The sequence below is a fragment of the Arctopsyche grandis genome, chromosome 10 (genome assembly GCF_051622035.1).
Source record: "Arctopsyche grandis isolate Sample6627 chromosome 10, ASM5162203v2, whole genome shotgun sequence".
Lineage (NCBI taxonomy): Eukaryota > Metazoa > Arthropoda > Insecta > Trichoptera > Hydropsychidae > Arctopsyche > Arctopsyche grandis.
This window is the reverse complement of record NC_135364.1, coordinates 17,580,985-17,595,914: the sequence shown is the minus strand read 5'-3', so window position 1 is coordinate 17,595,914 and position 14,930 is coordinate 17,580,985. Positions and strand designations below refer to the sequence as shown.

At 34.7% G+C, this 14,930-nt stretch overlaps 1 protein-coding gene across 1 annotated transcript; it reads right to left on the bottom strand.

Moving 5' to 3' along the window:
• Positions 1-707: 707 nt before the first annotated feature.
• LOC143917715 (cell adhesion molecule Dscam2-like) lies at positions 708-13,409 on the bottom strand. The gene is made up of 34 exons (XM_077439296.1): positions 13,299-13,409; positions 12,932-13,067; positions 11,648-11,801; positions 11,426-11,577; positions 11,292-11,311; positions 11,079-11,173; positions 10,814-10,995; positions 10,414-10,559; positions 10,211-10,346; positions 9,998-10,138; positions 9,738-9,914; positions 9,520-9,664; positions 9,113-9,261; positions 8,842-9,049; positions 8,554-8,726; positions 8,399-8,469; positions 8,047-8,302; positions 7,826-7,972; positions 7,582-7,743; positions 7,336-7,465; positions 7,037-7,251; positions 6,782-6,961; positions 6,161-6,349; positions 5,896-6,081; positions 5,539-5,826; positions 5,315-5,471; positions 5,087-5,244; positions 4,671-4,898; positions 4,382-4,576; positions 4,185-4,305; positions 2,507-2,646; positions 1,454-1,506; positions 1,377-1,408; positions 708-771 (listed from the first exon to the last, which is right to left on the bottom strand). The coding sequence occupies exons 1-34, from the start codon at positions 13,407-13,409 to the stop codon at positions 708-710; spliced, it is 5,097 nt and encodes a 1,698-aa protein (XP_077295422.1).
• Between the last annotated feature and the right edge of the window lie 1,521 nt (positions 13,410-14,930).

The following is a 14,930-nucleotide window of genomic DNA, read 5'->3' as shown; positions in this document are numbered from 1 at the left end:
TAATGCCTACATTATTCATGCCTCGTTCCTTGACAGAATAATAACAATAAAAAAAAGAGTAAAAGCTACGTTTTCCGTGCACAAGCGCTTCGAGTGACGCGAAACGCGCTTAACCCTTTCGGTGCTGGTGCGCTCCGTCGAGCGAACACATTCGTTCCGGAACGACGGCCGGCCTCGAGGAGCGATTTGCATTTTTGGTATTAAATTTTAATTTTTTTCCAACCCCTTTCCATCTCCTGATGTCTGGGTGTGTGTGCGCGCATCGCAGACGTTTTCATCTTCGTCCGATGTGAAACCGTGGCGCGCGAATCTCATGTTTAAAATATGAGGCATCACAGAGTATAAATATTTCACCGACGTTTGTGTACAACTTGACCCGGTGAGTGTATAATCGCAAAAAAAATATTTATGCGAAGCAAAAAATGAAGACGGGATACAAACCCATTTTACATCTCCTATTGACGATATTAATGCACAAAATTTTATCCTTCACAGGCCTGCGTTTTTCCGACAAATTATCATTACTGTAATTTTATTTGATTATTAGGTATTAATTTGAAACTGAAACATTTTTTAAGCACGAGCCAAAACGCTGGATAAATCAGATTACCACGACGCTAACTCGGGAACGGGAAAAACGGGAATGGGAACGGGAACAGGAACTGCATGCGTTATTGTGGCATTGCAACACATGCAGGGTTCAGCTATTACAGTATAATTATTGCTGCCAGTTTATGGTATTCAGTAGTTTCATAACCTAAATCTACCCAGCTGCAAATGTATATACAATTCAATTAATACAAAATTGAAAGGAATGATTGTTTGATAGTGTTCATTTATATTCCAATCATCATAATCATCATTTAGAGCCATTCACCATCATAACTAAATGAAAGCCGCCCCGCCCCACACGTGTCCATTCGTCTCCACCCATTTTTTGAATTTCATCCTACCATCTTCATTCACTCTTTTACATTCTCTTGGGTACCATTCCAGTACTTTTTAAATCTACGTTTCATCCATACTATCGTCCAGCCACTTGACCTGTCCATTGCCATTTTAATATCTTCACTATTCCCACTATATCAACTACCTTTGTCATACTTCTCACCCACGTATTCCGCTTCCTATCTCTCCTCTTTATGGCAAGTATACAGCATTCCATTATTTTTTTAGTGCATTGTACTTTGTGTAGCATCTCAGCATTCAATGTCCAAGTTTAACATCCATACGTCATCACTGGTAAAACTCATTGATCGAATATGCTTTTATTTAGAGAAAAATGTTTTCTACTTTAATCCACCCATCTTCTTTGTGACCTTTCTTTCACCCATTTACAATCTCTCAGGTACCATTCCAGCAATTCTTTAGTCTACCTTTCGTCTGTTTTTATAGCTACGTGACCCACCTATTGCCATTTCAATCTCATTATCCTCTCCATTATATCAACTACCCTTGTCATACTTCTCATCCAAGTTTTCCGTTTCCTATATCTTCTAGTTATGCCTAATTATGTGATTATCTAAATATTTGGATAAACATAAGTTAAGATATACATCCAATTTAGATAAGTTCGGATGTGTATAATGTAATTAAAATAAAATCCATAACAAGGAATACAAATATTAAACGTAAGCTTAACCAGCTCAGTTCGTTTTTCAATTAAAGACATTTCTATATTTTAGATTAAAATGCTATATATCTTCTGAAAATCATTCTCGAATACCATATTCTAGAAATTACTGGTATATACTAGAAATAGAGATAAACCTAAAAGTTTCAACTTTAAAATACATACATAAGTTACTTTTAATTTTTACAGAATCATAATAATGATATTGAGCATAATATTTAAATAATGTTCCACATATGTAGATATTTACATAAAAATATTTTGTGGTCTATATTTTAAGATTGCTTTTACGCCACATCCAATTACGGACCAAACATACAAATGTATAAAATCAACTTCCAAGTTAGAAATAGGTTTTTTGATGCGGCGGCTAACGTTTGGAGCGGAAATTGGTTACGCTAAGTCGCCGCTGCTGTTTTTCTTTCTTTTTTAAACACGTAAAAAGTGCTGAAAAAATACGAAACGTCCGTCGCAAAAAGTCTGAAAGGCGACGTATAAATTTACGACGGATCGTCAAACGACGAACACCCTCAAAGGGAACGGCAATCCAATCTCGCGAGAAAAACGCGAACGGCGAATACCGCGACTCGCGAAACCCGAACCGTTAAATCGACATAAACTATCTTTATTATACCCTTAAACTAGACGTATATGGCATCGCGAACTTTCGATCCATTTCGATTCCCATTAACGCAAAAATATAATACAAGCCCCTCGGCCCGTGCATACACGATAAGGGGTGGATAAAATACCCGTTTCCGGTTTATGTTTTTGCGGAAGACGTTTTCACGAATATTTTATTTGCCGAACCCGAATAAATTCATAAACGAGTTGACAGGCTTCGCCGTGGGTCATTTGAGCCAGATTACGCACGTATAACGACGAGACCGTAACCCTCAACGACCATAGAGTACAGTGCGGATATCTTTGTGAGTGTTACATCGACCTCGACGATGTTAACATGCCCTTTCAGATTTTTAAAGCGTTCCGATAGACCGCATACTATTTCCACGCTATTGGAAATTTTAAATTTCCAACTTGACAGGTGCTGTTAACTTCAATGTGTATGATTACGACATTCGACTAAATTCCAAAGCATTTTTATAAAATTTTAAAATTAAACTATCATGTTTCGTATTGAAATTTCACTTTGATGCAAGTTCATAAAATGTTTTCAATTTGATTCTATGTCGATAATATGTATGGAAAATTCATTAACTCGTCCAGTACCTTTTTATTTAAACTTTATTTTATTTATACTCCTACTATGTAAAGTTGAGTGTTGTTTTTTTATCCGGTACGCAAGTCTACGGTTTTCAATTTATAAGCACTTAAATTTGTACACATATATTGTAGCCTACCGGGTTTGGTGCATCCGCTCTAAAATCGCCAGATAAACGAACGGTAGCTTTAAACGTAATTCTCGTTTTCTCGAATGATAGATTACACATCAGATGACGAGTAACCTTTCGATGTGCACAGATGCAATTATTAAAATTGAGTTGGATCTTTCTGGCGAGTTTAATAAGGCAAGGTTCGGAACTTATCGAATCTTGCCTTATTAAACTCGCCTGAAAGATCCAACTCAATTTTAATAATCACCATTTTAATAATTGTATCTATGCACATCGAAAGGTTACCCGTCATCTGATGTGCAATCTATCATTCGAGAAGACGAGAATTGCATTTAAAGCAGCCGTCCGTTAATCTTTCGTTCAATTTATCTGACGATTTTAGAGCGGATGCACCGCATCCAGTCTACCGCGTGATTAGGGATTGCAATTTATCGTCAATATTTGGTATCAATCTTTAACCGGTAAACGGTAAATGATTTTTCCTACTACCGGTATACCGGTATTTATCGGTAAATGAAAAAAAATCGTGGCTTAGATAACTGTATGTATTTATGTGGTTACTTTTCCTAAAAACGCTGTTCAAGATGGAATCGTAAATAAATATCTGGTTAATAATGTCATATAAATGCATTCAATTAAATTTGTAATAATAAATAAATTTAATTGCTCATTGTTTTATTTTTAACCAATTATATTTATTTATTTAGTGTTTGGACCATTTGAAAGTTTCGATCATAATTGAAACTACCGTCTGATCGCATTTATTACGATTTGGTTGGTCTGTGTTGCCAGTGAATTTATCAATTTGAAATTGCAACATTTAATTTAATACTGAAAACTACTACATAATATGTATGTATGTAATTAAAAAAACATTGAAATTAAATTGATTTACTGACATCTATTGGAATTTTATAAAATTACTTATATAAATATTGGTTAAGGATTTTGCTAAATAGAAAACATTTGAACCATTTTGAATAGCAGAATAATTTTATGAAAGTGTTGTATTGTTTTTTAATTGTACAAAAATGAATATTTAATAAATATATATGTATACCATTGATTTATGTAATTTAAAAATTGAAATGTTTCAGAAAACACTAAAGCACAGAACACGCTACTGAAAATGGATTAATGGAAGATATAGGTAATAAATATTGGATAAATTTGGGAGAAGGGTTCTACCTAGCTACCTGCCGCCAGTATTATACGCAGAACGTCGTGGAGTTCTCCTCGAAGCACTCACAGCCATAGCACCCGGTGACATCTCGGACTGTGATTCTGCACTGGAGTCTACCACAGGCCGAAACATATCTACGAACAAAACGCAAAACATCAAAAACCAAAACCAAATTCTGTAAAAGTTTGCCATCCGGACGATAGATCATACCTTTCGGCGTGTTTATTGGTACTCTATACGAAGGATTCGAATTGCATTCTGTACAAGGACTACCACTGGAGTCGGATTCGGAGTCAGCCGGTACTGAAGCAGCTCCATGACGAGAAGCTCGGCAACGAGAATTTGGAGTTTTACTTCCAGAAGCGCCAGCTGCCATTGTCATTGCTTTTGATAATGTATATTCATCTGAAATCACATGTGTACATAAATATGGTGTGCAAATAAGCAATTTTAGCTTTTAAAATATTAAACATATATATTTAAATGAGAAAATAGCTACCAGAGCTACTGAAAGATCTATGTTTCGTGCTACGTCTATCATGTCCGAGGAGATTCGGCCTCGTCGGAGCTGGACCCAAAGCTTCTCCATCAGAACGCCCAAAAGTTCTGAATTGAACTGTGTAGTCTAAAGTCGATGCTGTTACTGAACGACCTCCTCCACCGCCCACACCTCCTCCTGGAGCACTGTTCATACTGAAGGTGGCATACGGACTTATTTCATACATTTCTGAAATCAAACAATATATGCTTTGAATGAAAATTCTTCATAATAGGCAGTACAAAGCTGACTGGTGAATTTTAGAACGCTTTCTCATATTTAGGGTACATATGTACATATATGCTTGGATAGTAGCTCATTCTTAAATTTATCAGTCAACTTTTAAATAGATTAAAATTGATTAAATATAATGGTACCAGCTGGGGCTTCACTTTTTCCATTGGAATGCTTGATTGGAGACGATGAGTAAACTTGTTGGCAATTCCTTCTATTGTCTTGATTCTCTACTGATTTCTCATCTTCTGATATGTCACCTCTGCTATATCCTTTGAAAGGACAACTCATAAATGAAGATCTGTCAAAGTAATGCAAATTAAGACAACTTATCAGTAGATTTATTTTAAGGGTTTAGTCATGTAACATACCGCTTATTTCTTAAGACTATAAAGACCAATAAAGCTAATGCTAATAGTGCCAAGAGTGCCAAGCCAGCAAAAACAGCACTCAATCGTCCAAACACGTCAAAGTTTGAACGATCCGTATCCCAGTGAGGTGGAAAAACGGCTGGAGATGCTATTCGACCTAAAATTGGACCTTTATTAGTATAAAAAAAAAAACTGTTGACCATTAATTAAAAAATAAAAACTACCGCCATCAGGTGTCAAAGTTGAAAAGTAGAACTTCCCAGTTGTTGATCCAGCGCTGTTAATAGCTGTCACTCTTAAATAGTACCAAGTGGACGGCTTCAAATTATCTATCACAAATCCTTCAGTTTTTAAAACTGTCCTTTCCACAGACCACAGAGATTCAGTAAGTGGTCTGTATTCAATTAAAAATTCTACAATAGGACATCCTCCATTGTCCCAAGTCAAAAGATTTAACTTCAGACAGCTACTATTGGTCGATATCAAGTCTTTTTCATTTGGTACTTTAGAAACTGTAAAATAAAAACTTGTTGGGCACAACACTCGAAAAAGTTTAAAGATAAATCTTTCAAAAATATTACCTCCTCCCTTAGTGGTCGCTCTAATCCTTTGACTCGGAGGTCCTTTATCAACCGAGTTTTGAGCTTCTAAATATAATAAATACGAAGATCCACAAGCTAAGCTATCCAGAGAGTATGACTGAAGTTCACCTGAAACTGTTACTGCTTGCCAAGCTTGCCCTTCTCTTGCATAATGCAAAGTGTAGCCTTAAAAACACACAAAACACCAATTTCACCTCAATTGTATGATTTATATGGAGTCTTGCTTTGAAACGTATTTACATACTTTGTATTTGTGAACCACCATCTGGAGGTGTTTGCCAGTGAACTTTCAATGAAGTAGTCGCAGCATGTTGGAGACGTAATTGTGGAGAGCTGGGTGGTAGTAAAGCTGATATTCCATAAGTCACACTATCTTCACCCAAAATGTTTTTTGCACTACATGTGTAATTTCCAGAAAGACTTGAATCCATACCTGGAATTATTGAATTGTTACTTTTATTTCTGAGTCCTTATTATTCATTTTTTGAACACATTTCTTTTTCATATATTCATATGTGTAAAAAAACTTTTCCTTGAAATGGCAAACGCTACGCTTTATATAATATAATACAAATTTATCATATTTTTAAGAAGCCTCATATAAATAAAACCATATCAAATCAATCTAGAATTCACACAGTTATAAAGATAGCGTCAATATTTAAAAACATGATATCAGAATAATTCATTTTGAGGCCGTGTGAAAGAGGAGATATGTAAATTTTTAAATTCTGCTGACTCAAAACTTGCTCTCAGAATAGAGTGACCATATTTCCAAGGACTCCCTATGGACGTTTAGTCACCCTATCTCAGAATGTGTTCTAAGCAGATTTTCAAAATCAATACTAGTTAAATAATATCTTACTATGAATTTCTAAATGTCCCTTCTGTGTGACTTGATAATGTGGACTATGAGTCACAGGTCGTCCACGATGCATCCATCTTGTTCTTGGTATAGGATTTCCAACTGCCAAACAAGACAATGTAGCTGCTGCTCTTAATGGTAGTTGAATGCTTTGGCTGAATGAAGCTATGCGTGCTGGAACTGAAAGATTTAATTCCATCACAATATAATACTTTACATGATTACGCTTAGAGTACCCTCTCGAAATTTTCTTACATGTACCTTTAACACTAGTTCCTTGAGCTACTATTCCAGTCGGTTCTCCTTCGCCAGGACCTGTCGAAGCCGAAACCCAAAATTCATAAAATCTAAGTTCAACCAGTCCCCGAACTTCAGCTACCAAACATCCTCCAGGGCCGTCTATTCCTCCATCTCCAGCTGCTGCTCTTGCACTATCAGTGGTTACGGTCATTGTCGACTGCTTTCCAACTCTAAATTAGCCATTACGTATTTAAAAGTCACTTTATGTATACATTTGGTTGTAAAACAATACTATTATATATTTTTATTCATACCTTCCTACTTCCCTCCAGTAAATAGTATAATGTAATATTCTACCATTTTTGAGTGTCGGTGGTAGCCAACTTATAAGTACCGATTCTTCCGATGATGCAAAGGCTTTTATGTTTGAAGGAGGGCCTGGTACTAAAATTATTTTCAAATATTAAAAAATTATGTATTATTCATATAGAAATTCAAAATATCTCATATTTGACCAGTCAGTAATAAACTACTCTATAGTAAAACTAATGAATTCTTACAATCTTCTTCAGTCAAACAATACATTGGACTACTTCTTCTACCATCTCCAGCTGCAGTGTAAGCAAGTACTTGTACTGAATAATTAGTGTATCTTCTCAATCCGTGCAGATAAGTTTCAGCACTTGATGTTCTTTTAATTTCTCCGGATACTGTCACTACAGCTGAAACCCATAACGTGTGCTACATAATCTCCAATTGTATAAATAAAACGGTTTAAATAATAATTTATAGAATTGAATGTACCATCTTTACTTCCTACTGGTTTATATATAACTTTATATCCCTGTAAAACACCACCATGTAATGAAGGAGGGGGTGGTTCCCAAGAAACTTTTATACTCTGAGATGATAGCGGAGAGCACACTATATTACCCGGAGGTGCTTCAGGTACTAAGAAACATATTTAATTATATTTCTGACTGAAGATTTAAATTAAAGTTGCAAATTATTAATAGTTCCAATACCTCCTTCTTGAGTTATTGCTGATACTGGCAAGGAAGCTGGTCCAGCAGATACACCATTAAAGGCACTTACTGTCACACCATAACGTGTGAACTTTCTCAAACCCGTCAGAGTTATTTCTAAATTTGACCATCCATTGACAGTCACTGATTTACTTGAATTAGTGTTAAATGTAGGAAATGGATTGTTTGGATTAATTTCACTGCAGGTTACTAAATAGCCCAGTAGTTCTCCATTCCAGGTGTCATGAGGTGGAGACTGGAAATATATAGAAATCGTTTTCAGATTTATTCTGTATTGAGTACTAAGGAGACACTAGTTTTCAACACAAGATTGTTATTTTAGAGATCTTACCTTCCAACTAACATGCAACTCTCCTTGACCTCCTGCTTGTACTTGAATATTACTTGGAGCTTCCATTGGAGCTATATCATTAATAATATATTTATTTCAGAATTATTTCCAACAGTCTAGATTATAATTCCTAAAATAAAATATACATAACAAACCTTCCTCTTGAGTTTTAACTACTACAGGCTCAGAATATGAACTATGTTCAATCGCATTATAAGCAGCCAACCTAACGGTATAAGCAGTAGCCGGATGTAGACCGGAAACTGTCGTTTCACACACAATAGCTTCAGACAATCCAGCTATACCACCATGTCTCTCAACATCTTCACTGAAATTATACAACTTCGTATTGTAATCGATCTAAGAGCACACACAGTGGACCCAAAAGTTATATCAAATATAATATAATAGATAGTTATATGAGGGACCCAAATATCGATTACCTATTCTGTGAAACTTTAACATTCTCCAACGAAACATTCATAACCTTAGCCGATATCCAATCGTCTTTATTAATCGAACCCAGTAATTGATATTGAGCTAAATATCCGAGAAGTGGAGAATTTCCATCGAACCCACGAAGCCATGAAAGTTGAACTGTTCGTCCGCCAACTTCGACGACTTGTAAAGACACGGGTGGGTCAGGTCTTTCTATGGAAAAATTATCCTGTTATAACAATTATTTTATTTGATTTTTATTCAATGTCAATTTACCTTGAACTGCCACGTAAATTATATGTTCACTCCTGCCATAGGCGTTTTCGGCTTGACATCGATATGCTCCCGAATCTCGCCTTTCAGCTCTAGTCAGAGCAAGTTGGGATTTTAGACCTGATTCCGTTCGAACTTCAGACATGCTTATTCTGAAAATATGATGACTTTAATTCTAATTTCAATATTTCATATACTTTTGTGTGGTATATAAAAATTACAATAAACGCAAATTTTAAAATCATTCACGTTATAAATAAAATGAATTTAATTTTTATTTAGAATAAAAATTAGAAAGATAATTCAAACTTTGACTTCGTTTTTTGTAAATCAAAAATTATATTTTGTGTAATTCCTTAAAACATATTTTTTAATGATTTTAAAACTAATATTATCCTGTAAAATCGTACCGATAGGTATTCAAATCGATTCTTTTCATATTGTGCGTCCATTGAACCTGAATAGGATTATCTCCAAATACTTCACAAACCAAAGTAACAGGATCATTCCTACGAGCCGATATGTTTTTTGAGGTCATCTCAAAATGAGCCGGCTCTACAATTCAATAAAATGTACAAATTAATTATTTGTAAATAACTTTATTCTGTCGATTACGAAAAACATCTACCATTGACTGTGACATAAATCAGTTTACTCAATCCAGGACCAATTCCATTCTCAGCCTTACAAAGATATTGTCCTTCGTTGTACGGCGATGCAGCTGGAACTATTAAAGAACCATTTGGCATCACCATCTGTCGACTATCAAAATCTAATAGTGGTCTAAAGTCTTGAGTATTTGTCCCTGAAATTAAATATGATACGTAATATTAAGTATCGTTATTTGTATGACTGCTATAAATTGATTAATTTAAGATTTATATAAACCTTGTCCCATCATATTTAAGCTCGGTCCTTTCAACCAGTTTATTTTTGGTTCTGGAAATCCTCTAGCACCACAATGAATTAAAATTGGAGTTCCTAAAAGAGTTGATACATCTTGTGGTTCATATGTCCATCTTGGAGACACTGAAAGTATTAAATAATATTCATTTTATATCTTGATCAATCTATAATATTATTATTTAAGACCATACAAACCTTTCACCATCAACTGAGCAGTATAATTGACTTTAGCAGCAACGTTACTGGCAACGCAAGTATAATCACCACTGTGTTTTGATGATACGTCAGTGAATATAAGGAAACTAAATTCATCTAATGATTTATCTTGAATCTGTAATGTATTTTACTGTAAATTTTATACTTATTTGACTATATGATTAAATTTTAATATAAAATACCTGAAGCGATGCTGATATAGGATGTCCATCTTTTAACCAGGAGAAAAAGACAGGTCTATCCCCTGAAGTCATTCCGCATAGCAATTGTACTGAACTACCTTCCTCTAAATCCGGAGGAAACGAAAAAGGCACTAGTTTTGGAGGATCTGTAATTTGTTTTTGAAAAATAATAAGTAATTCACAGTGTTTTGTACATTCAATTTCATATAGAGAATCTTGATAGACCAAAATAATATTAATTCAAAATATATGACATTATTTGCATATAACATACGTATGTTATCAATTTGAATTATTAGATTTTAATGAATGTTTGAGATTTTATTTATTACGTTATAATCAACATAGATAATTTATTTTAGCCCACGTTATATGCGTATCATATATCATTTGTACGTACTTTTAACAACAACTTGCAAATCTCTTTTGACAGTTTCTCCTGTTGGAGCTGTCACAATGCACGTATATCCCCCAGCATCAGACACCGGATCTACACGTGTTACATGTAAATCTCCAAAAGACCCTGTATCTAATCTTAAACTCGAAGTTACCTCCTGACCCCGTTTAAGCCACCTTACTGAACTGAAATGAAAACGGAACTCATTAATAATTCAAAAATAAAATATTATATACTACATATATATGTATGTATGTACATATATTACAAACCTAATAGGATATCCCGAATAAGGGCAGTGAAGTGTTGTATTGGATCCTGCGACGACACGAATTTGTCCGATTGCTCGTATTGAAGGTGATCCTGATACAAAAATTATATTATATAAGCTTTTGTATTCGAACTTATATACACAAAAAATATATCAATGAACATTTGCATGTTTATGTACAAGTTCTTTAAGAAACTTTTGTAAGATAACCCTATTTCCATACTTTGAATCTGATAACAAAGTTCAAGTATAATATAATATTTTTATCTCTGCTCCTCGTTGTTCTCGCAAAGTACACATACATATACAGTGTATTTTAAATTTGTAATTTATATTTTATTTACCGTAAATATTCAGTCTAGCTGTATGACTCGTTTCTCCTAGAGAATTTGTAGCCACACAAGTATACAGTCCACCATCTTCGGTTCTAACCGATGAAATGTTTAAATGTGCAACAACGTCTCCACTTTTCAATGTGCTTTGTCCTGTAGTAAATCTGAAATGGATGTATCGCGATAATTCTGATTCATATTATTTATTCTGCAAGTAAAATATTAAGGTTTTACCTGTGCGATGATGCAATTTCATTCAAAGGTTGTCCGTCTAACAACCAATGAAAATGAGGTGGTGGAGCACCGGCAGCAGAGCATCGTAAAGACACTGGTGGACCACCTCTTAGTGCTTGTTCTATGAATGTGTATTGAAGTTCAGGAGCCATGTCTGAAATATAAATAGAAAAATATAATTCAAAGTAACTGAAGTATGTAATATAGATATATATGTACATATACGAGCCGTCATATTTGAAAGTCCAATTTTCTTAATTTCGAGAAAAATTTCTCAAAATATTAAATATGTTTAATGTTTTGCGTTTAAAAATATTTAAAAATACTGGTGACCTGTAATACATTTATTCTGCTTTTCTAAGATTCTGAACGTATCGAATTAAAATAATTATTTAGTTTTTTTTTTTGATTGTGTATAAATGTATTTTTTTCTGTGTATATACGTATGTACATATATATTTTTATTTTTCTCATCTCTTTGTATTTTTTCATCCATTTTGGTGCATTAGGGACTCCTGTTATTCCACATGGTCCAAACTTAAAGTTAAATAAATAAATAAATTTTGGAAAGGAATTGATACATGAACCACTATCGGGGCTATTGCCGCTAGTGATTTTAGTCTATTTGCATATATGTTTTTACACTCTACATACAGAAATGTAGTTTCGTCTGTATTTTTTTTTTGTCTTCTCTGTTATATTTTCGACCATTGTGGCGCATTAGGGATTCCTGTAATGCTACAACTCAAATAAATAAATAATACGTGTTCAAAAAGCGACATTTAAAATAAGTGATAACAATTTGTGAATTATGTCATTAAACAGAAATATTGTTTTGGGAACTGAAAATTGGACTTCGACCACGTTCAAATATAACGACTCATGTTCAAATATATATATATACATAGATAGGCAAATAATTTATCTGTAATTCAATACGATATTAACCATCATATTTGAAATTATTTTAATTGTTTTAATAAAATAGAACTCTGTGTATATTGATGCGTAAATTACACGTAATTACAAATAAAATTGTCATAAAAGAAACCAGAAACAGTAAGTTTAAGAAGCAGAACGTTTAATTGTATCGTCGGCAACACTAGATAGCCGACAAAATGGCGTCGAGCAACGACAATGGCCGCCACAGATAAGGAATGTAAATTAGTCCAACGGAACTATCGCAGCAATTAAATCTCGCTACCCCGACATACAGGATACAGAAAAAAGTTCAACGTCTATATATGTACGTATTAAGTAACAGATAAAGCCCATCCTTTATACGGGAACTACTGGATAAAAATAAAGGACACCGTTCACTCCTTTTATCGACTGTTATCTCGCTGCCTTTGCCATTGGTTTTAATTGAATCGACTCGGAATACGTAGCGATACGAATCTCTTTGAGACAAATTAACCCCCTCTAAGGGAAAAAGTACACACTGCCGAATTAAAGCCTCAAAAACCTAAACCTAAAGTATAGAGGGAACGGTCGGTTTATGGAGAGAAGTGACCGTACATAAATATAAATCAAGGGAAAGAATCGCCCCTGTGTGTTTTCGTGTAGGCGACACGTTCACGCGAGAGAAATCACACACGCGAGATTCTCAAAAAGGGAAAAATGTGTTGATTTATGCGTTCGGTTGTCGCACAGTGGCCGGATGTGCCGCTCCAGCTTCCGGTCGGATGCCATACATCACGTGACTTCCGGCTTCCGGCCACCACGCTACGAGACTCTGCAGCCGATGCTGCTGCTGCTGCATTTCGAAGTGTCCAACGGCCGTGAAAATCAAGAGGCGGATATAAAAAGTGACACTTTTTAAGGATCGAGGTCAGTCCTGTCGTGTATTTATATGTACATACGTAGTGTCAGTCCGTTAACAAAAATCAAGCTACACAATTCGCGTTGAAGGATATATCTTAAATTTTGCGATAAATTTGAATAGAAATATAATCAAAATCTTTCAGTCAAATATTATTCATGATTCAAAGTATATAATGATCAGTCCAAGCTTATACAAGCAAAAGGATCATTTGAAATGATTTGAATCTGATACTGAAAGGTTATTTTCCTTCCTGGGTTGACTTTCTTTTCAATATAATCTTATTAAATTTTAAGCTAGGCTTATTAAATTGAAGTTAGATTTTCATGAACATGTCACTCGACTAGTAAATTGAGTTGGAAATGAACATTTTTTTTGTTTCGAACACATTCTTAGAGTTATCGTTATACGGCACTCATTACTTTTATTTGCAAATATTAAAGCATTATTGAATTCTAAAGCATTCGTAAATACATCAGTGCTGTCGAAACTCGACTGTTATATTACAACTGGCGCACATTGTCGAAAATGTATTTGCGCTTGTAATATAATTTGAGATATAATTTACTAGTTGAATTGTATTCGAATTTGAATGACCTAAAACACAGGTTGAAATATATTACAACTAAAAATACATTTACTGTATTTGTGTAACTGTAACATTTACATATGTACATATGTATGTATATGTAATATTTGTTTTCCAATTTAATTGCAAATATGATGTTTCTATGTATGTATGTATTTTTTTAAATATTTAATACAATTTTAAAGTTTCTATTGCAATTATAAAGCTAGCGAACGATTAACATTTATAGGTTTCAATGAAATTGAATGAAAGTAATAAAATAATTAAAAATAATAATTTAATTCGATGACACCTATCGACGCTTTTCCCAACTACTCCTAACAATATCAAAGTATCAAACCTCCATACACGCAACATAAATTTCCTTTTCAGGGCAATATCGCAAACATCATTACCCTCCAAAGGATTTTTAACACACTCAATGGCGCGTATACAATATTTTTTTAACCCATTCACCGCCTTGCTTGTTTGTTTATCGGGGCCAAATTTTTTTTCACTTTATTTTCTTTACGGTCGGTTTTAACGTGTTTGTTTGACGGGAGGCGTAATCCATGTCGATCAAACCGGAAGTGCGGAACGGAGGTGGGTCGGGCGCGGGTTAACGAGCACATTAGCGTTTTACCCCCATCCGTTAGGTCGTCCTGCTCCGGCACTTATCCTGTTTTATCTCGAACCGTCCAGGGGAGGGTGTGGGTATTTTTTTCGCCGCCAATTTAAAAACCGCGTTCAAGTAAAAGGGGAAGAAGACCGGGATCGATCCTTTCGTCCCGTTCCAGTTTTGTATTGTGTGGGTGCTATTTGTTCGCATGTGTAAGACAAATGGGCGCTTAGCGAATGAATGGCTGCCGCTGAAGCCCGCACCTAATGTCGTG

What these genes read in the sequence shown, in the direction of transcription:
- LOC143917715 (XM_077439296.1), bottom strand. Translation starts at nt 13,409, where the DNA reads ATGCAGCAGCAGCAGCATCGGCTGCAGAGTCTCGTAGCGTGGTGGCCG. An exon ending in GATTTATGTCACAGTCAATG is followed by an intron (nt 9,665 to 9,737) that starts GTAGATGTTTTT and finishes ATTGAATTGTAG; the next exon opens with AGCCGGCTCATTTTGAGATG. An exon ending in GCTATAAAAACAGACGAAAG is followed by an intron (nt 772 to 1,376) that starts GTAGACTAAAGA and finishes ATACATTTGCAG; the next exon opens with CTGGGTAGATTTAGGTTATG.